This window comes from Hyperoodon ampullatus, assembly GCF_949752795.1.
Source record: "Hyperoodon ampullatus genome assembly, chromosome: 16".
In the NCBI taxonomy this organism is placed as follows: Eukaryota; Metazoa; Chordata; class Mammalia; order Artiodactyla; family Ziphiidae; genus Hyperoodon; species Hyperoodon ampullatus.
In genome coordinates, this window is record NC_136929.1 from 45378072 (window position 1) to 45398983 (window position 20912).

Consider the following 20912-nt stretch of genomic DNA (forward strand, 5'->3'; position numbering starts at 1 on the left):
AACACAGCCTTGATGTTTCAGTTCTATTACTCCTTTAATGTCAGAATCCAAGTCTAAGTCTTGCTGTGTAATTTATTGTAGGTAGCATGTATGCAGCTTATCAATGCCCTTGTTACATCTCCTGATGATTTGGACTTCAGGCTTCACATCAGAAATGAATTTATGCGTTGTGGATTGAAAGAGATATTGCCAGTAAGTGCCCTGCAGTCTCCTTATTAATATTTAAATTAGAGAAGTACTTGAGTAGGGGGAAATTTAGATAAATTACCTTCAAGAATAATTTATCTGTGGGAAAAAAGGCTTGAGTGTAAAATCTATTTTTGAAATAGATGATAAGGTTTGAGTATTATTTAACACTTTAAGTGTTTGAATGCTGTAAATCAAGTTGAATGGTTGGTTTATTGTTTATGTTTATCATTAATTTTTTGCATTGTTAAAAACAAAACTGTTCCTTATAATTCCTATTTAATATCTCTAGAATTTAAAACGTACTAAGAATGATGGCCTGGATATCCAACTTAAAGTCTTTGACGAGCATAAGGAAGAAGATTTGATTGAGTTCTTCCATCGCCTCGAAGATATTAGAGCTGAACTTGAATATCCTTTTGTTCTGAAGTCTAATCAAGTATGTAAAATTACTGCTAACCCTTAAACAGCCCCCACCCCATAAAATATTAAACTTCTGAAGCCATTTCTAGATAAACGATATAAAATCAAACCTTTATTGAATCAGAAGGATGTTTGTATAAACCTTTTTTATTTTGTTAGTTTATGTGTGTTTTTGTGAATACATGCATATGCAAATGGATGTTACCATCTACAAATGGATGCTTTTTAGACAAGCCTTTTATGTATACATGTACAATCTGTTCTTTTTGTTTGGCACCTCCCCTCCCCCTAGTGCCTTCATCATTAGGAATAGGTGCCCTTAGCCTGCTGGTTAGTTCCTACCCTGTACCTTGGGTGTATCCTCATATGGGCCTTTGTTAATTCTGTGCATCTGCAGATGTCTGTGCTTGTTCAGAGATCTGCCACCTTTCTGTCTTCCACCGGGGCTGCTCCATGGTAGGTAATGCCTGGCACCAGCCCTCTTGGTCAGGGCTCCCCCAGAACCCAAAGACTTCATTCACAGCCAGCTCCCCACTACTCTTTCTGCCAGCAGTATCTTGGCTCAAGAGAGGAATATTGGTTGGAGTTGATTGTGGAGGAGAAGCCAGGAAGTGTCAGGTCAAGTTGTCATTTGCACATAGTTTTCCCTCTATTCTCATTCCTAACTACATGTGTTTTATTATATGCTGAGTGTATATGATGCCTATTTTAGGTTAAGATACACAATAATCTTTCGAAGCCTTACAGAGCAGATTCCGTGTCACATTATTGCAGTTGTTCGGTATAGAGGATAAATAAATCCACATATTCCTTAATCAGTTTACTGAAGCGAATGATCTTCACAACATGGTGTGGAACACAGTTAAGGAAACCAGAGCAGAGGGATATTTCATTTCAATTCTGCAGCATCTTTTGCTGATTCGAAATGATTATTTTATAAGGTAAGAGGAAGGTATATTCTAATATTTTCTTTCACTAATAAAATTCTATTAATTGTGAAATTCACCTGATGTTTGATTCAGGCAAGCAAATATTTTTAAGTTTTGTATTTCTTTCATAATATTGATTCATAGAATGCACTGTTTCCTCTGGGCATATATTTAGGTAGAAGATGGTATAAAATGATATTACTATTACTTTCTAAGCTCCAGCAGATTCTTGGTTACAACTTTTCAGCTGAATAAAAATGCAGACTAGCAACAAATTACTAGTTTACTGCGTGATGAATAACGTTTTCTGGTTAGTCCCTAGGCAATAGGAATGGCAGATACTAAACATCACTTTTATTAGTGTTTAAGTAGCTAGCAAGTTCCTTAATAATACAGTTGTGTTTAATGTTGCTAATGTATCAGAAAGCTAGACAAATGACTTTTCAAGTTTGATTATATCCTAGACATCTTGAGCGTAACAAATTGTTTAAAGAAAATAATTGTTTATCCATGTTTATCTGTAGTTATATATGGATAGTAACACTTAAGCGGCTGGATTGTTATGAAGATTAAAATGGTAACATGAGTGAGACCCCTAGCCAAATATCTGGCATATGGTGTATGCTCAATAAATGTCCTCTCTACCCTCTTAACTCTTTTATTACTGTTTTATGAAGGAAGCTGAGATCTTTGAATATAAAACTATTTTGGTCGCCTTTAATTTAATTTTGCTGAAATTTTATTCTCAAATACTATGGGTAGTATGTCTTTTCTTACTCTAATTTCAAGTAGGAGGAGTTGCTAGACAGTTTCATTCAGGCTGTGTCCTCTAGGTGATGTCAGAGGGTACAATTTAGGTTTTTGATGTACCTAACAAGTGAATAGAATAAAAGTCTAAACATGGTAAAACTTTAGGTTCTTCGAGATGAGTACAGATCATCCATCCTACCTCTTTCCTTTGTAGAATTGGGAAATCCCAGTGGTATTCTAAAATAGAGTTCAGGAACCTGTTTTGAGACTTCATTTGCTTCTTTCTCACATTTCATTAAAATAAGACACTTTAAATATTTAACCACTTTAATAAATGCTAGATAAAAAATACTAATACTTGATTAATAATATTTTTAAGTATCATAGGTACCCCACTAATTGTAATAATGTACTCTTCTGAAGATTTACCTAAAAATAAACTTGGAACTTCCATTTATTCTAAAGTAGCCCCATCCTATTCTTGATACCTGTGTGGTTGGTCCTGTCAACCTCTGATTTTTTGCCACTTGAATTTCCAAGAATTTAAGACTGCTGTTTGCTTTCGAAGCATTGAATGTGTCTACAGTGTTACAAAGGGGGTTATTTAATCCCTTCATCTGTGTTCCAGGGAGCATGTGGTTGTGTCTAACTTCAAAACAGATTAAAAAGCACAACTGTAGTGGGGCACACTCAGGTGAGCCTTTCACTTTAGTGGAATCAAGAGTCTAAAGAAATATTACATTGTAACATTACCAAAGTGACATTAGTGAGGCATAGAAGTTCATCTAGTTTGGTCATTTTTTGAGTAGCACCTTTTAAGTTTGATACTCCTCTATGTTGCCTTCTTTCTTGGCTCTTTAAGCCCGAGGCCCTTGGTCTTTGTTCCAGATATGGTTGCTATGAAGGCAGAATTCTTCCCATGACTGCTGTAGTGAAGATGATCCCATTGATTCTTTCCTATGTTCCAAAATTCTCAGTTATTTATTACTGTTATTGTTGTTGATGATTCTTATAGTGAGTATACATTTATTACAAGATAGAGTCAGAATTGTGGTCACTTACATAATATTTTTATTATATATTCATCCTTTTAATTAACATACAGTAAATTTACTCTTTTTGCTGTGTAGTCCAAGATTCATAAATCTTGTTCTTTTGCATTTACCTTCATTTTTCAGTTTTACTATCTCGAATGGACCTAGATTTCACCTTTCAGAAATATTCAGTTATCTGAACATTTTTAACTGATGAACATTTAAAATTAATATTGAAGATACACCAGAAATATAGCTACACGTGGAACAACTCCTACAGAACACCTACTGAATGCTGGCAGAAGACCTCAGACCTCCCAAAAGGCAAGAAATTCCCCACGTACCTGGGAAGGGCAAAGCGGAGAGATGCCCGCACAGAGGATCGGTGCCGACCGGCACTCACAAGCCCGAGAGGCTTGTCTGCTCGCCCGCCGGGGCGGGCGGCGCTGGAAGCTGAGGCTCGGGCTTCGGTCAGAGCGCAGGGAGAGGACTGGGGCTGGCGGCGAGAACTCAGCCTGAAGGGGGCTAATGCGCCACAGCTAGCCGGGAGGGAGTCCGGGAAAACTCTGGAGCTGCCGAAGAGGCAAGAGACTATTTCTTCCCTCTTGGTTTCCTGGTGCGCGAGGAGAGGGGATTAAGAGCGCTGCTTAAAGGAGCCCCACAGATGGGCGCGAGTCGCGGCTGAAAGCTCGGAGCCCAGAGATGGGCGTGGGACGCTGGGGTTGCTGCTGCCGCCGCCAAGAGGCCTGTGTGCGAGCGCAGGTCACTGTCCACGCCGCCCTTCCGGGAGCCTGTACAGCCCGTCACTGCCGGGGTCCCGGGATCCAGAGACGGCTTCCCTGGGAGAACACACGACGTGCCTCGGGCTGGTGCAACGTCACGCCGGCCTCTGCCGCTGCAGGCTGGCCCCGCACTCCGTGCCCCTCCCTCCCCCCCGGCCTGAGTGAGCCAGAGTCCCCGAAGCTGCTGCTCCTTTAACCCTGTCCTGTCTGAGCGAAGAACAGACGCCCTCTGGCGACCTACACGCAGAGGCGGGGCCAAATCCAAAGCTGAGACCCAGGAGCTGTGGGAACAAAGAAGAGAAAGGGAAATCTCTCCCAGCAGCCTCAGAAGCAGCGGATTAAAGCTCCACAATCAACTTGATGTACCCTGCATCTGTGGAATACATGAATAGACAACAAATCATCTCAAATTGAGGAGCCAGGAGTCAGTGCTGTGCCTCTGAGGTGGGAGAGCCAACTTCAGGACACTGCTCCACAAGAGACCTCCCAGCTCCACATAATATCAAATGGCGAAAATCTTCCAGAGATCTCCATCTCAACACCAGCACCCAGCTTCACTCAACGACCAGCAAGCTACAGTGCTGGACACCCTATGCCAAACAACTAGCAAGACAGGAACACAACGCCACCCATTAGCAGAGAGGCTGCCTAAAATCATAAAAAGTCTACAGACACCCCAAAACACACCACCAGACGTGGACCTGTCCACCAGAAAGACAAGATCCAGCCTCATCCACCAGAACACAGGCACTAGTCCCCTCCACCAGGAAGCCTACACAACCTCCTGAAACAACCTTAGCCACTAGGGACAGACACCAAAAACAACGGGAACTACGAACCTGCAGGCTGCAAAAAGGAGACCCCAAACACAGTAACATAAGCAAAATGAGAAGACAGAAAAACACACAGCAGGAGAAGGAGCAAGATAAAAACCCACCAGACCTAACAAATGAAGAGGTAATAGGCAGTCTACCTGAAAAAGAATTCAGAATAATGATGGTAAAGATGATCCAAGATTCTATTTCCAAGATCCAATATCTTGGAAATAGAATAGACAAAATGCAAGAAACAGTTAACAAGGACCTAGAAGAACTAAAGATGAATCAAGCATCGATTAAAAACACAATAAATGAAATGAAAAATACTCTAGATGGGATCAATAGCAGAATAACTGAGGCAGAAGAACGGATAAGTGAGGTGGAAGATAAAATAGTGGAAATAACTGCTGCAGAGCAAAATAAAGAAAAAAGAATGAAAAGAACAGAGGACAGTCTCAGAGACCTCAGGGACAACATTAAATGCACCAACATTCGAATTATAGGGGTTCCAGAAGAAGAAGAGAAAAAGAAAGGGACTGAGAAAATATTTGAAGAGATTATAGTTGAAAACTTCCCTAATATGGGAAAGGAAATAGTTAATCAAGTCCAGGAGGCACAGAGAGTCCCATACAGAATAGGAGAAATACGCCAAGACACATATTAATCAAACTGTCAAAAATTAAACACAAAGAAATCATATTAAAAGCAGCAAGGGAAAAACAACAAATAACACACAAGGGAATCCCCATCAGGATAACAGCTGATCTCTCAGCAGCAACTCTACAAGCCAGAAGGGAGTGGCAGGACATAATTAAAGTGATGAAGGAGAAAAACCTGCAACCAAGATTACTCTACCCAGCAAGGATCTCATTCAGATTTGATGGAGAAATTAAAACATTTACAGACAAGCAAAAGCTGAAAGAGTTCAGCACCACCAAACCAGCTTTACAACAAATGCTAAAGGAACTTCTCTAGGCAAGAAACACAACAGAAGGAAAAGACCTACAATAACGAACCCAAAACAATTAAGGAAATGGGAATAGGAACATACATATCGATAATTACCTTAAATGTAAATGGACTAAATGCTCCCACCAAAAGACACAGATTGGCTGAATGGATACAAAAACAAGACCCATATATATGCTGTCTACAAGAGACCCACTTCAGACCTAGAGACACATACAGACTGAAAGGAAGGGGATGGAAAAAGATATTCCATGCAAATGGAAACCAAAAGAAAGCTGGAGTAGCAATTCTTATATCAGACAAAATAGACTTTAAAATAAAGACTACTAGAAGAGACAAAGAAGGACACTACATAATGATCAAGGGATCGATCCAAGAAGAAGATATAACAATTGTAAATATTTATGCACCCAACATAGGAGCACCTCAATACATAAGGCAAATACTAACAGCCATAAAAGGAGAAATCACAGTAACACAATCATAGTAGGAGACTTTAACACCCCACTTTCACCAATGGACAGATCATCCAAAATGAAAATAAATAAGGAAACACAAGCTTTAAATGATACATTAAACAAGATGAACTTAATTGATATTTATAGGACATTCCATCCAAAAACAACAGAATACACATTTTTCTCAAGTGCACATGGAACATTCTCCAGGATAGATCATATCTTGGGTCACAAATCAAGCCTTGGTAAATTTAAGAAAATTGAAATTGTATCAAGTATCTTTTCCGACCACAATGCTATGAGACTAGATATCAATTACAGGAAAAGAGCTGTAAAAAATACAAACACGTGGAGGCTAAACAATACACTACTTAATAACGAAGTGATCACTGAAGAAATCAAAAAGGAAATTAAAAAATACCTAGAAACAAATGACAGTGGAGACACGACGACCCAAAACATAAGTGATGCAGCAAAAGCAGTTCTAAGAGGGAAGTTTGTAGCTATACAATCCTACCTTAAGAAACAGGAAACATCTCGAATAAACAACCTAACCTTGCACCTAAAGCAATTAGAGAAAGAGGAACAAAAACATCCCAAAGTTAGCAGAAGGAAAGAAATCATAAAAATCAGATCGGAAATAAATGAAAAAGAAATGAAGGAAACGATAGCAAAGATCAATAAAACTAAAAGCTGGTTCTTTGAGAAGATAAACAAAATTGATAAACCATTAGCCAGACTCATCAAGAAAAAAAGGGAGAAGACTCAAATCAATAGAATTAGAAATGAAAACGGAGAAGTAACAACTGACACTGCAGAAATACAAAAGATCATGAGAGATTATTACAAGCAACTCTATGCCAATAAAATGGACAACCTGGAAGAAATGGAAAAATTCTTAGAAATGCACAAGCTGCCAAGACTGAATCAGGAAGAAATAGAAAATATGAACAGACCAATCACAAGCACTGAAATTGAAACTGTGATAAAAAATCTTCCAACAAACAAAAGCCCAGGACCAGATGGCTTCACAGGCGAATTCTATCAAGCATTTAGAGAAGAGCTAACACCTATCCTTCTCAAACTCTTCCAAAATATAGCAGAGGGAGGAACACTGCCAAAGTCATTCTACGAGGCCACCATCACCTGGATATCAAAACCAGACAAGGATGTCACAAAGAAAGAAAACTACAGGCCAATATCACTGATGAACATAGATGCAAAAATCCTCAACAAAATACTAGCAAACAGAATCCAACAGCACATTAAAAGGATCATACACCATGATCAAGTGGGGTTTATTCCAGGAATGCAAGGATTCTTCAATATACGCAAATCAATCAATGTGATACACCATATTAACAAATTGAAGGAGAAAAACCATATGATCATCTCAATAGATGCAGAGGAAGCTTTCGACAAAATTCAACACGCAATTATGATAAAAACCCTGCAGAAAGTAGGCATAGAGGGAACTTTCCTCAACATAATAAAGGTCATATATGACAAACCCACAGCCAGCATCGTCCTCAATGGTGAAAAACTGAAACCATTTCCACTAAGATCAGGAACAAGACAAGGTTGCACCCTCTCACCAGTCTTATTCAACATAGTTTTGGAAGTTTTAGCCCCAGCAATCAGAGAAGAAAAGGAAATAAAAGGAATCCAAATTGGAAAAGAAGAAGTAAAGCTGTCACTGTTTGCAGATGACATGATACTATACATAGAGAATCGTAAAGATGCTACCGAAAAACTACTAGAGCTAATCAATGAATTTGGTAAAGTAGCAGGATACAAAATTAATGCACAGAAATCTCTGGCATTCCTATATGCTAATGATGAAAAATCTGAAAATGAAATCAAGGAAACACTCCCATTTACCATTGCAACAAAAAGAATAAAATATCTAGGAATAAACCTACCTAAGGAGACAAAAGACCTGTATGCAGAAAATTATAAGACACTGATGAAAGAAATTCAAGATCATACAAATAGTTGGAGAGATGTACCATGTTCTTGGATTGGAAGAATCAACATTGTGAAAATGACTCTACTACCCAAAGCAATCTACAGATTCAATGCAATCCCTATCAAACTACCACTGGCATTTTTCACAGAACTTGAGCAAAATATTTCACAATTTGTATGGAAACACAAGAGACCCCGAATAGCCAAAGCAATCTTGAGAACAAAAAACAGAACTGGAGGAATTAGGCTCCCTGACTTCAGACTATACTACAAGGCTACAGTAATCAAGACAGTGTGGTACTGGCACAAAAACAGAAAGATAGATCAATGGAACAGGATAGAAAGCCCAGAGATAAACCCACGCACATATGGTCACCTTATCTTTGATAAAGGAGGCAGGAATGTACAGTAGAGAAAGGACAGTCTCTTCAATAAGTGGTGCTGGGAAAACTGGACAGGGATATGTAAAAGTATGAGATTAGATCACTCCCTAACACCATAAACAAAAATAAGCTCAAAATGGATTAAAGACCTAAATGTAAGGCCAGACACTATCAAACTCTTAGAGGAAAACATAGGCAGAGCACTCTATGACATAAATCACAGCAAGATCCTTTTTGACCCACCTCCTAGAGTAATGGATATAAAGACAAAAATAAACACATGGGACCTAATGAAACTTAAAAGCTTTTGCACAGCAAAGGAAACCATAAACAAGACCAAAAGACAACCCTCAGAATGGGAGAAAATATTTGCAAATGAAGCAACTGACAAAGGATTAATCTCCAAAATTTATAAGCAGCTCATGCAGCTCAATAACAAAAAAACAAACAACCCAATCCAAAAATGGGCAGAAGACCTAAATAGACATTTCTCCACAGAAGATATACAGACTGCCAACAAACACATGAAAGGATGCTCAACATCTTTACTCTTTAGAGAAATGGAAATCAAAACTACAATGAGATATCATCTCACACCAGTCAGAATGGCCATCATCAAAAAATCTAGAAACAATAAATGCTGGAGAGGGTGTGGAAAAAAGGGAACACTCTTGCACTGCTGGTGGGAATGTGAATTGGTACAGCCACTATGGAGAACGGTATGGAGGTTCCTTAAAAAACTACAAATAGAACTACCATATGACCCAGCAATCCCACTACTGGGCATATACCCTGAGAAAACCATAATTCAAAAAGAGTCATGTACCAAAATGTTCATAGCAGCCCTATTTACAATAGCCCGGAGATGGAAACAACCTAAGTGTCCATCATCGGATGAATGGGTAAAGAAGATGTGGCACATATATACAATGGAATATTGCTCAGCCATAAAAAGAAACGAAATTGAGCTATTTGTAATGAGGTGGATGGACCTAGAGTCTGTCATACAGAGTGAATTAAGTCAGAAAGAGAAAGACAAATACTGTATGCTGACACATATATATGGACTTTAAGAAAAAAAAAAGTCATGAAGAACATAGGGGTAAGACAGGAATAAAGACACAGACCTACTAGAGAATGGACTTGAGGATATGGGGAGTGGGAAGGGTAAGCTGTGACAAAGCGAAAGAGTGGCATGGACATATATACACTACCAAACGTAAGGTAGATAGCTAGTGGGAAGCAGCCGCATTGCACAGGGAGATCAGCTCGGTGCTTTGTGACCGCCTGGAGGGGTAGGATAGGGAGGGCGGGAGGGCGACGCAAAAGGGAGGGGATATGGGAACATATGTATATGTATATATATAACTGATTAAATTTGGTAAATAAAAAAAATTAATATTGACATTAATAAATACAACTTTTGAAGTTTTTTATAAGTTAATTTTCATTGTGGAATGCAAAATATTGTCATTTAAAAGAATTAGTGGATAGGAAAATTAAAATCTTTGCTTACTTTCACATCTGGAACCAAAGGAAATTTTACTGAAATGGAACTCATTTGGAGAATGTAAATCAAAGGTCCCCAAGAAAAATCAAGTGCAGTAAGATAATTGGAAGGTGGATAGAAGATCAAATTCAATTCTGTAACAAATTATTAATGGCTTATTGTGTGCAAAATAGCATGTTAGTTGAATGTGCATGGGAGATAATTTCTGATATTTGGTAAAAAAAAAAAAAACTGCAGAGAAAGTGAAGGTGATTTCAAAATATTCTCCAACAAAAATGACTTTTACTAATGAAGTAATGACATTTATGTTTATCCCTTAATTAGGTTGGTTACATATTCCTTTGACATATTCACTACCTTATCAATATCACTCATAGAGATTATTTTCTAGATTTACATCTCTGGAATCCAGAAGTACATTGTTCTTTACTAGTATTGCCTTACTGAAAGAGTTTTTGCATGAATTTTCAGCTACATTATAAATGAGCTCATAATTTAGGGTGGTGGAAGTGAGAAAACACTTAATGACATTATGTTTTTTAAAAAAATTATACACAATAGCTTGTGTTAATTTAAGACATGTTTTTATTAAAACAACATCAAGATAACATTAAAGAAGAGTAAAAAAGGGACAGAGTACATCATCTCAGTTTTTAAATGTGATAGATAGAAACATGTGTGCAATTTATGTACCTCAAGTGTAAATGTGGTTATTATAGCTAAAATATTAGGGAATGGGAGATTATTTCATTGAAAGAAGTTGAGAAAATTGAGGAAAGCATTGATAATACCTTCTTGCTTTAATTTGTATCCAAGAACACTATGTCTTGAATATTTTTACTCTATGACAATTAATGAACATTGTCTTTTTTGCTAATGTTAAGCTGTAGTGAATTTTATTCAGCATAATGGATGGTTTATTAGGTACCAGGTAAATAGGTCCAGGGCAGTAGGTCATAGTATACAGGGAAGGAAATCTCAAGTAGCTGGAGGCATCATCACCTACGTGGTGAGAAGGGGTTGGAGAGGAAAACTGTGCAAAAAGTCATTGAGAAGAAATAGTCCTAAGTGGTGGTTCAGATGGAGGACTGTATTCATTAGAATATTACCTACCCTCTCTATCACTCTCTCTATCACCGTAGTTTTGGTTTTGTTTTGTAAAATCTTCTGGATATTTCTTTCACGTTTGTTGGCTTGAGTTTTAAGGGATGTTTTTTAGCTTATTACTAACACAGGTGGATTGAACTTAATTGTACTAACACATGAAGCCTAATTGGGGATTTTAATTAAATTTAAATTTTGGACAAAAATTGTTATACTGAAGTTTTCTAGCTTTCTTTTGAGTAAGGAACATTCATTTGATATTGTTTATAATTCACAGTATAACAAACATTCTAAAAACAGTGAACTGTATGGTTTTAAGAACCTTCCAGATAATTTTTTAGAAAATATATCTTTTGGTTTGTATTAATAAAATGAATTAATGGTAGCTCTTTCAGTATGGTACAGTGATAGGTTGATGATCTCTGCTGAGGACTGCTTTTAAGTACATATCACTTCATTTTAATATTCTCTTTCTTACTGCCTACTAATTAAGTCAAGATTCTGACTTTTGCAAGAAAATGATCTTTAAAGCACACTGTATTTATAGCTAAAAGATCATAAAAAATATAATGTGTTAAAATCATTAGAAGGAAAGTGGCAGTTGTATTTACTCTCACTCCCATGTTAAATCTATATGTCAACTTTTGAAACTATACAATTGTATATTATTGAAGGTAGAAATCAAGCTACTGAAATACTTTGTTTTGATGTAAAGTTACACTAATAGAGTGTACATTTATTCTTTTCCTTGGTTCTAGGCAACAGTACTTCAAATTAATTGATGAGTGTGTATCCCAGATTGTACTGCATAGAGATGGGATGGACCCAGACTTCACATATCGGAAAAGACTAGACTTAGATTTAAGTCAGTTTGTTGGTGAGTGTTTCTCTGTTATTTAAATGAAAATACCTTATGTCCCTTACCCATGGGTTAGTGCTAGAGTTTTGTTTCTTACAGTGTGACCTGTAGACTCCAGAGCGTCCTGGATACCTTTTCAGGAGGTCCTAATAGTCAAAACTATTTTCATAACAGTACTGAGACAGTTATTTGCCATTTCTACTCTGTTGATATTTTCAGAGCAATATTGGGAAAACTGCTGGTACTTTGTTGTGAAGCAAGGCAGTGGCACCAAACTGTATTTGTAGCCATGGGATTCTTTATTCTCAGTAAAACAAAAGAAATGAAACAAAAAAAGTACCATTTTTTATTTAAGAATGTCCTTGATAAAGAGCTAAAAAAATGTTAATTTTATTAAATATTTACCTTTGCACACACATCATTTCAATATTCTGTGTGAATATATTCAATATTCAATATATTGTGTGTGTGAATCACTTGTGCTGCAAACCAGAGTCCAATAGGAAATACTTGTGTAATCGTCTGAGTTGCCAGCTGAAATGCCTGCTTTTTTTTTTTGAACTTTGAAAAAAGGATCGTCATACAAATTGTGGCTACTCAGATGTGAGTGTTTGGCACACACTTTCCTAAAAATGAAGTAAAATGTGTCTGTAACTTCAATGAAAATGATAGAATATGTTACCAATGGTAAAATTGGAATATTCAAGTAAATATTTGAGTTTTGGAAAACTTGTACTTGCTACCATCATCTTGGCAGCTTTGCAGTTCTAAATTTTTTTCTGATGAGATCAGTGGTGGTATTACCCTATCTGGTTATTTTGATATTGTATGATGAGATGTGTCACCATTTGGAGGATCTGCATGACTCTGCAAACCACTCTTTCCCAAATGACCGGGGCTTGATGTGTCTAAATGATTTAAAAGTAACAGAGTGCAAAATGGTCATTGACATCATACCCGATTCCACATTGTAACTAATGTTTAAGAAGTTACCATATGTCAAATCTTGGTTTAGCATTAAAAAGGAATATCTATTATTTGCACGAAGTTGTTTTTTCTTCATATAATATTTGAGTTCAGGAAGAAGTGTGGAATGTGTAGAATGAGAAAGGAGTAGATAATACTAGTGAGACTGATAAAGTGAATACGTGTTTCTCTCTGCAGGAGAGAAGAAATTAGGAGTTCCTGGGGGTGGGAGGGACATAGAAATGAAGAAAAATATGCTCTAAATATGTAGCAAACTAAAATGTGGAATGATTCTGTATAGTGTCTGAAGAGAAAACTTTTTCTACCTGGACATTAGGAATATTTTTTCTTGAGTAGGTGAGAGGTTTTGACATTGAATTCTTGAGAAGGAAATACTATATAATCTTTGAATACTTCTTGGCTATATAAGTGAAACATGCTACATAGTTATAATAAGTTCATTGTGTTTATTTATTGTAAATGTTTAGAATAAACTTATAGACACAATGCAGAAGACTTAAGTACAGAAGAGAGTGCCCCTGTACTTACACGCTTAGGTGAGAGTAGGGGAGGCAGATACTGGAAAGTATAGGGCACAGATAACTCCATATATTAAAAGAGGGATTCAAGAGATGCTGTCTGTGCAACAGGAATCAGAGGATTAAGTATTAATTTAGTGCTACAGAGCCAGCCAAATGAAAGTAAAATTATCAAAAATTGGGATTATATGGGAAACAGTGTTTTCTTATTTCATAGTAGGAAGTTATCTATAATGTCCTAAATAGTTAAATCAGAAAATAATGGTGCACACACTTTATTTAGAGTTAGGAAGCTAATCACCAGAGCTGTAAGAGGAAGCATTTAGGAAGCGGGACTGAGTTTTGGGTGCAATGATTTGGTTGACTTTTGCTTCTCCTAACTTGTTCTGTGATATATTTTCTTAAACCATGTTCATTATTACTTTCATTAAAAAAAGAAAGAAGTGATACAGGACATTCATGAGACATCCATAATGAATTCATTCATAATATGAATTACTTCTCCTGCAAAGTATCCCATCATGTGGATACATATCAGAGCTTATTAGTCAATCTATTATTGGTGGACATTTAAGTTATTTGCAGTTTTTTGCTAACATAATATTTTAATGAATATTCTTGCTTAAAGGCGAAGTCCTAGAAATACCTTACTGGTTGAAAGAAAATATTAATTTTAAGTTTTAGTACATATTGCATAGTTTCTCATCAGCAAAGTTCCTTAATTATACTTCCACTGTTTTTAGGAGAGTAGGATTCCCTGTGCTATCTCCAATACTCAACATTAGGGATCATTTAATCTTTGCTTATTTCTCATTAAAACTTTTTATATTTTCATATTGCTAGGGAAAATCAAGTATCTGTTCTTACGATTTAGCAATTTTTAATTTTCTTATTCCTAATTTTCTGCTCATTACTATTGCACATTTTCCTAGTTGGTATTGACTATCCTCACTTTTTTCAAAATATTTATGAATTGAGGATAGCAACCTTTCAGTATTGTATGTTACAGTTGAACTCCCTCCTCCTTTTGCCTAATACAAGGTTAGAATTGTAATTGGGTTTATCTTTCTCCTTGTATTTTGTGACCTTGGTATCATGCTTAGAAAATCCTTCTCCATTCCAAACTTATATGTTTCACCATTTTGTTTATTTTATTACTGACACTATTTCTAATTTTCTCTATGATTTTTTTCTTTCTAAACTTTTAAAGTAACAATGAATTTAAGAAAAATTTTGTCATTGCCATTTTAGATATTTGCATAGATCGGGTGAAACTAGAAGAGTATGAAGAGAAAGTATCAGAACTTAACAAGAAAGTAAGTAATTTGACTAACTTTGCAAGACTATATGGGGGCTCCTGCAGCTCTGCTTCTGCCTCATGGACTCTGTGCCTTCTTCTCACTTCCTTCTTTACCTCCTTTAGGTATTTGCACAAATGCCATTCTCTGAGGAGGACTTCCTGGACCATTATATTTAAACATTTAAACTCCCCACTCCCTACTCTGACCCTCCCTGTGCTTCTTTTCTTGTTTTTCTACTGTTGTATTTATCACCATCTGACATATTGCATCATTTAGGTATCTGTGTGTGTATATGCGAATGTCTTGTCTATTTCTCCCTCTGGAATAAACTTTATGAGGGATTTGTGTTTGCTTTATTCACTATCCTGGCACCTAGAACAATTCCTGGACTGAGAACTAAAACATATTCTTTGAATGAGTTGGATGAATAAATGATTGACAATGTATAGAGTCAGCATTTTAAGATTGGAGTATTTCTCAAGACATCATATAATTCAGGCCCTTTAGAATGAAATTATGTCTAAAAATTTTAAGAGAAAAAGTTTAACTTGCTTTCTGTTTTGATTAAAGTTACTTCATTAGACTAAGAGGGACCACATAAAATTGTCATTTTCATAGATAAAAAAATACTGAATGTCAGCAGTTTCATTTGTTTCTGGCCAATAGTATTGCTGACCATCTAGCCATTCCCCACTTTTCTTTAAGGTACTCTTTTATCTCTACTTAATGGGTATCTATTAGACTTTTTCTCTGTTTTTAAAATTTTACTTTTAAATTTTATTATTTTTTGTTGTTGTTGGATTCTTTACATTTTAAGTAGTTACTCTGATTTGAATTCTTAGGGCTGGTTCCTCACATTCAAGGAATCATGTTAATTACTACTACCACCACCTCAATGAAAACATACAAAAGGAACATTTACACTGAGTTAGGCACTATGCCAGAGAGTCTACATTTTTGATGTGTCAGGCCCTAAATGAATCTTGAGAGAATTGTACATTTTTTTATAGACTTTTAAGATAAAACATAACTTGCAAATGGTAGATACTTTCATAAGTTATTTGTAACTTATGAAAAACTTTGTAAGTATCCTGCCCAAGAAGTCCTAAGTTTCACCAAATACTTAGTGAGAGGATATTATCTCCCAGGCCTTTGGCTGCAGGCTTGGATTACAGCTGTGGATATGATATCGCCATTGCTGTGAAGCAACTTAGTTTACAGGGGGAAACAAATTAATAGATCCTTTAAATTAAGTGTCATGAGTGTTCCAGTTGATAGATGTTTGTGTTGTATGGTGACTTTTCACCCCACTAACTCTGTATTCCAAGCTCCGGAAATACTTGAATTCATAGTGGGAAAGTAGTAGCAAACTTTCAAGTGTTTGATTTGAATACATCCCAGATACTTTACATTTCCTTTTTTTTTTTTTTAACATCTTTATGGAGTATAATTGCTTTACAATGGTGTGTTAGTTTCTGCTTTATAACAAAGTGAATCAGCTATACATATACATATATCCCCATATCTCCTGCCTATTGTGTCTCTCTCCCACCCTCCCTATCCCACCCCTCTAGGTGGTCAAAAAGCACCGAGCTGATCTCCCTGTGCTATGCGGCTGCTTCCCACTAGCTATCTATTTTACATTTGGTAGTACATGTAAGTCCATGCCAGTCTCTCACTTTGTCCCAGCTTACCCTTCCCCCTCCCCGTGTCCTCAAGTCCATTCTCTAGTAAGTCTGTGTCTTTACTCCTATCTTGCCCCTAGGTTCTTCATGACCATTATTATTATATTTTAGATTCCATATATATGTGTTAGCATATGGTATTTGTTTTTCTGACTTCACTCTGTATGACAGAATCCAGGTCCATCCACCTCACCACAAATAACTCAATTTCGTTTCTTTTTATGGCTGAATAATATTCCATTGTATATATGTGCCACATCTTCTTTATCCATTCATCTGTCGATGGACACTTAGGTTGCTTCCGTGTCCTGGCTATTGTAAATAGAACTGCAGTGAACACTCTGGTACATGACTCTTTTTGAATTATGGTTTTCTCAGGGTATATGCCCAAGAGTGGGATTGCTGGGTCATATGGTAGTTCTATTTTTAGTGTTTTAGGAATCTCCATACTGTTCTCCATAGTGGCTGTATCAATTTACATTCCCACCAACAGTGCAAGAGGGTTCCCTTTTCTCCACACTCCCTCCAGCATTTATTGGTTGTAGATTTTCTGATGATGGCCATTCTGACCAGGTGATACCTCACTGTAGTTTTGATTTGCAGTTCTCTAATGATTAGTGACGTTGAGCATCCTTTCATGTGTTTGTTGGCAATCTGTATATCTTTTTGGAGAAATGTCTATTTAGGTCTTCTGCCCATTTTTGGATTGGGTTGCTCGTTTTTTTGATATTGAGCTCCATGAGCTGCTTGTATATTTTGGAGATTAATCCTTTGCCAGTTGCTTCATTTGCAAATATTTTCTCCCATTCTGAGGGTTGTCTTTTGGTCTTGTTTATGGTTTCCTTTGCTGTGCAAAAGCTTTTAAGTTGCATTAGGTCCCATTTGTTTATTTTTGTTTGTATTTCCATTTCTGTAGGAGGTGCATCAAAAAGGATCTTGCTGTGATTTACGTCATAGAGTGTTCTGCCTATGTTTTCCTCTAAGAGTTTTATAGTGTTTGGCCTTACATTTAGGTCTTTAATCAATCTTGAGTTTATTTTTGTATATGGTGTTAGGGAGTGTTCCAATTTCATTCTTTTACATGTAGCTGTCCAGTTTTCCCAGCACCACTTATTGAAGAGGCTGTCTTTTCTCCATTGTATATTCTTGCCTCCTTTATCAAAAATAAGGTGACCATATGGACGGGAGTTTATGTCTGGGCTTTCTATCCTGTTCCATTGATCTATATTTCTTTTTTTGTGCCAGTACCATACTGTCTTGATTACTGTAGCTTTGCAGTAGAGTCTGAAGTGAGGGAGCCTGATTCCTCTAGCTCCGTTTTTCTTTCTCAAGATTGCTTTGGCTATTTGGGGCTTTTGTCTTTCCATATAAATTGTGACATTTTTTTGTTGTAGTTCTGTGAAAAATGCCGTTGCTACTTTGATAGAGATTGCATTAAATCTGTATATTGCTTTGGGTAGTATCATCATTTTGACAATGTTGCTTCCTCCAATCCAAGAACATGGTATATCTCTCCATCTGTTTGTATCATCTTTAATTTCTTTCATCAGTGTCTTATAATTTTCTGCATAGAGGTCTTTTATCTCCTTAAGTAGGTTTATTCCTAGGTATTTTATCCTTTTTGTTGCAATGGTAAATGGGATTGTTTCCTTAATTTCACTTACTAATTTTTTGTTGTAGGTGTATAGGAATGCCAGAGATTTTGTGCATTAATTTTGTATGCTGCAACCTTACCAAATTCATTGGTTAGTTCTAGTAGTTTTCGGGTGGCATCTTTAGGATTCTCTATGTATAGTATCATGTCATCTGCAAACAGTGACAGTTTTACTTCTTTTCCAATTTGTATTCCTTTTATTTCTTTTTCTTCTCTGCTTGCTGTGGCTAGGACTTCCAAAGCTATGTTAAGAGTGGCGAGAGTGAACATCCTTGTCTAGTTCCTGATCTTAGTGGAAATGCTTTCAGTTTTTCACAATTGGGTATGCTACTTGTGGTGGGTTTGTCATATATGGTGTTTATTATGTTGAGGTAGGTTCCCTCTGTGCCTACTTTCCAGAGAGTTTTTATCGTAAATTGGTATTGAATTTTGTCAAAAGCTTTATCTGCATCTGTTATGATTATCATATGGTTTTCCTCCTTCAATTTGTTAATATGGTTTATCACATTGATTGATTTGCATATATTGAAGAATTCTTGCATTCCTGGGATAAACGCCACTTGATCATGGTGTATGATCCGTTTAACATGCTGTTGGATTCATTTGCTAGCATTTTGTTGAGGACTTTTGCATCTATGTTCATCAGTGATATTGGCCTATAGTTTTCTTTCTTTGTGACATCTTTGTCTTGCGTTGGTTTCAGGGTGATGGTGGCCTTGTAGAATGAGTTTGGGAGTGTTCCTCCCTCTGCTATATTTTGGAGGAGTTTTAGAAGGATAAGAGTTAGCTCTCTAAATGCTTGATAGAATTCACCTGTGAAGCCCTCTGTTGTGGGCTTTTGTTTGTTGGAAGATTTTTAATCACAGTCTCAATTTCAGTGCTTGTGACTGGTGTGTTCGTGTTTTCTATTTCTTCCTGGTTCAGTCTCGGAAGGTTGTACTTTTCTAAGAATTTCTCCATTTCTTTCAGGTTGTCCATTTTATTGGCATATAGCTGCTTGTAGTAATCTCTCATGATCCTTTATATTTCTTCATTGTGAGTTGTTACTTCTTTTTTCTTTCTAATTCTATTGATTTGAGTCTTATCCCTTTTTTTCTTGATGAGTCTAGCTAATGGTTTATCAATTTTGTTTATCTTCTCAAGGAACAAGCTTTTAGTTTTATTGATCTTTTCTATTGTTTCTTTCATTTCTTTTTTGTTTATTTCTGATCTGATCCTTATGATTTCTTTCCTTCTGCTAACTTTGAGGGTTTTTTGTTCTTCTTTCTCTAATTGCTTTAGGTGTAAGGTTAGGTTGTTTATTTGAGATATTTCTTGTTTCTTGAGGTAGAATTGTATTGCTATAAACTTCCCTGAGAACTGCTTTTGCTGCATTCCATAGGTATTGGGTTGGCGTGTTTTCATTTTCCTTTGTTTCTAGGTATTTCTGATTTCCTTTTTGATTTCTTCAGTGATCTCTTGGTTATTATTAAGGAGTGTATTGTTTAGCCTCCATGTGTTTGTATTTATTACAGATTTTTTCCTGTAAGTGATATGTAGTCTCATAGCGTTGTGATCGGAAAAGATACTTGATGGAATTTCAATTTTCTTAAATTTACCAAGGCTTGATTTGTGACCCAGGGTATGATCTATCCTGGAAAATGTTCCATGAGCACTTGAGAAGAATGTGCATTGTGTTGTTTTTGGATGGAATGTCCTATAAATATCAATTAAATCCATCTTATTTAATGTATCTTATAAAGCTTGTGTTTTGTTATTTATTTTCATTTTGGATGATAGGTCCATTGGTGAAAGTGGGTTGTTAACTTCCCTACTATGATTTTGTTACTGTTGATTTTTCCTTTTATGTCTGTTAGCATTTGCCTTATGTATTGAGGTTCTCTCATGCTGGGTGCATAAATATTTACAATTGTTATACCTTCTTCTTGGATTGATCCCTTGATTATTATGTCATGTCCTTCTTTGTCTCTTGTAATAGTCTTTATTTTAAAGTCCATTTTGTGTGATATGAAAATTGGTACTCCAGCTTTCTTTTGATTTCCATTTGCATGGAATATCTTTTCCATCCCCTCACTTTCAGTCTGTATGTGTCCCTAGGTCTGAAGTCGGTCTCTTTTACAGCATATATACGGGTCTTGTTTCGTATCCATTCAGCCAGTTTGTGTTTTGGTTGGAGCAAGTAATCCATTTACATTTAAGGTAATTATCGATATGTATGTTCCTATTACCATTTTATTAATTGAGTTGGGTTTGTTATTGTAGGTCTTTTCCTTCTCTTGTGTTTCCTGCCTAGAGAAGTTCCTTTAGCATTTGTTGTAAAGCTGGTTTGGTGGTGCTGAATTCTCTTAGCCTTTGCTTGTCTATAAAGGTTTTAATTTCTGCATTGAATCTGATTGAGATCTTTGCTGGGTACAGTAATCTTGGTTGTAGGTTTTCCCCTTTAATCACTTTAAATATGTCCTGCCACTCCCTTCTGGCTTGCAGAGTTTCTGCTGAAAGATCAGCTGTTAACCTTATGGGCATTCCCTTGTGTGTTATTTGTTGTTTTTCCTTTGCTGCTTTTAATATTTGTTCTTTGTATTTAATAATTGATT

At 36.4% G+C, this 20912-nt stretch overlaps 1 protein-coding gene across 1 annotated transcript in view; it reads left to right on the forward strand.

Moving 5' to 3' along the window:
• The window catches only part of DIAPH3 (diaphanous related formin 3), a gene marked incomplete at both ends in the record, with an annotated part of 534203 nt that overhangs the window by 180747 nt on the left and 332544 nt on the right, over window positions 1–20912 (forward strand). The window contains 5 exons of the mRNA XM_079721707.1: window positions 82–192; window positions 479–592; window positions 1429–1550; window positions 12073–12191; window positions 14930–14994. Of these exons, the coding sequence (XP_079577833.1) occupies window positions 82–192; window positions 479–592; window positions 1429–1550; window positions 12073–12191; window positions 14930–14994 (531 nt within the window). The remainder of the gene's footprint in view (window positions 1–81; window positions 193–478; window positions 593–1428; window positions 1551–12072; window positions 12192–14929; window positions 14995–20912) is intronic.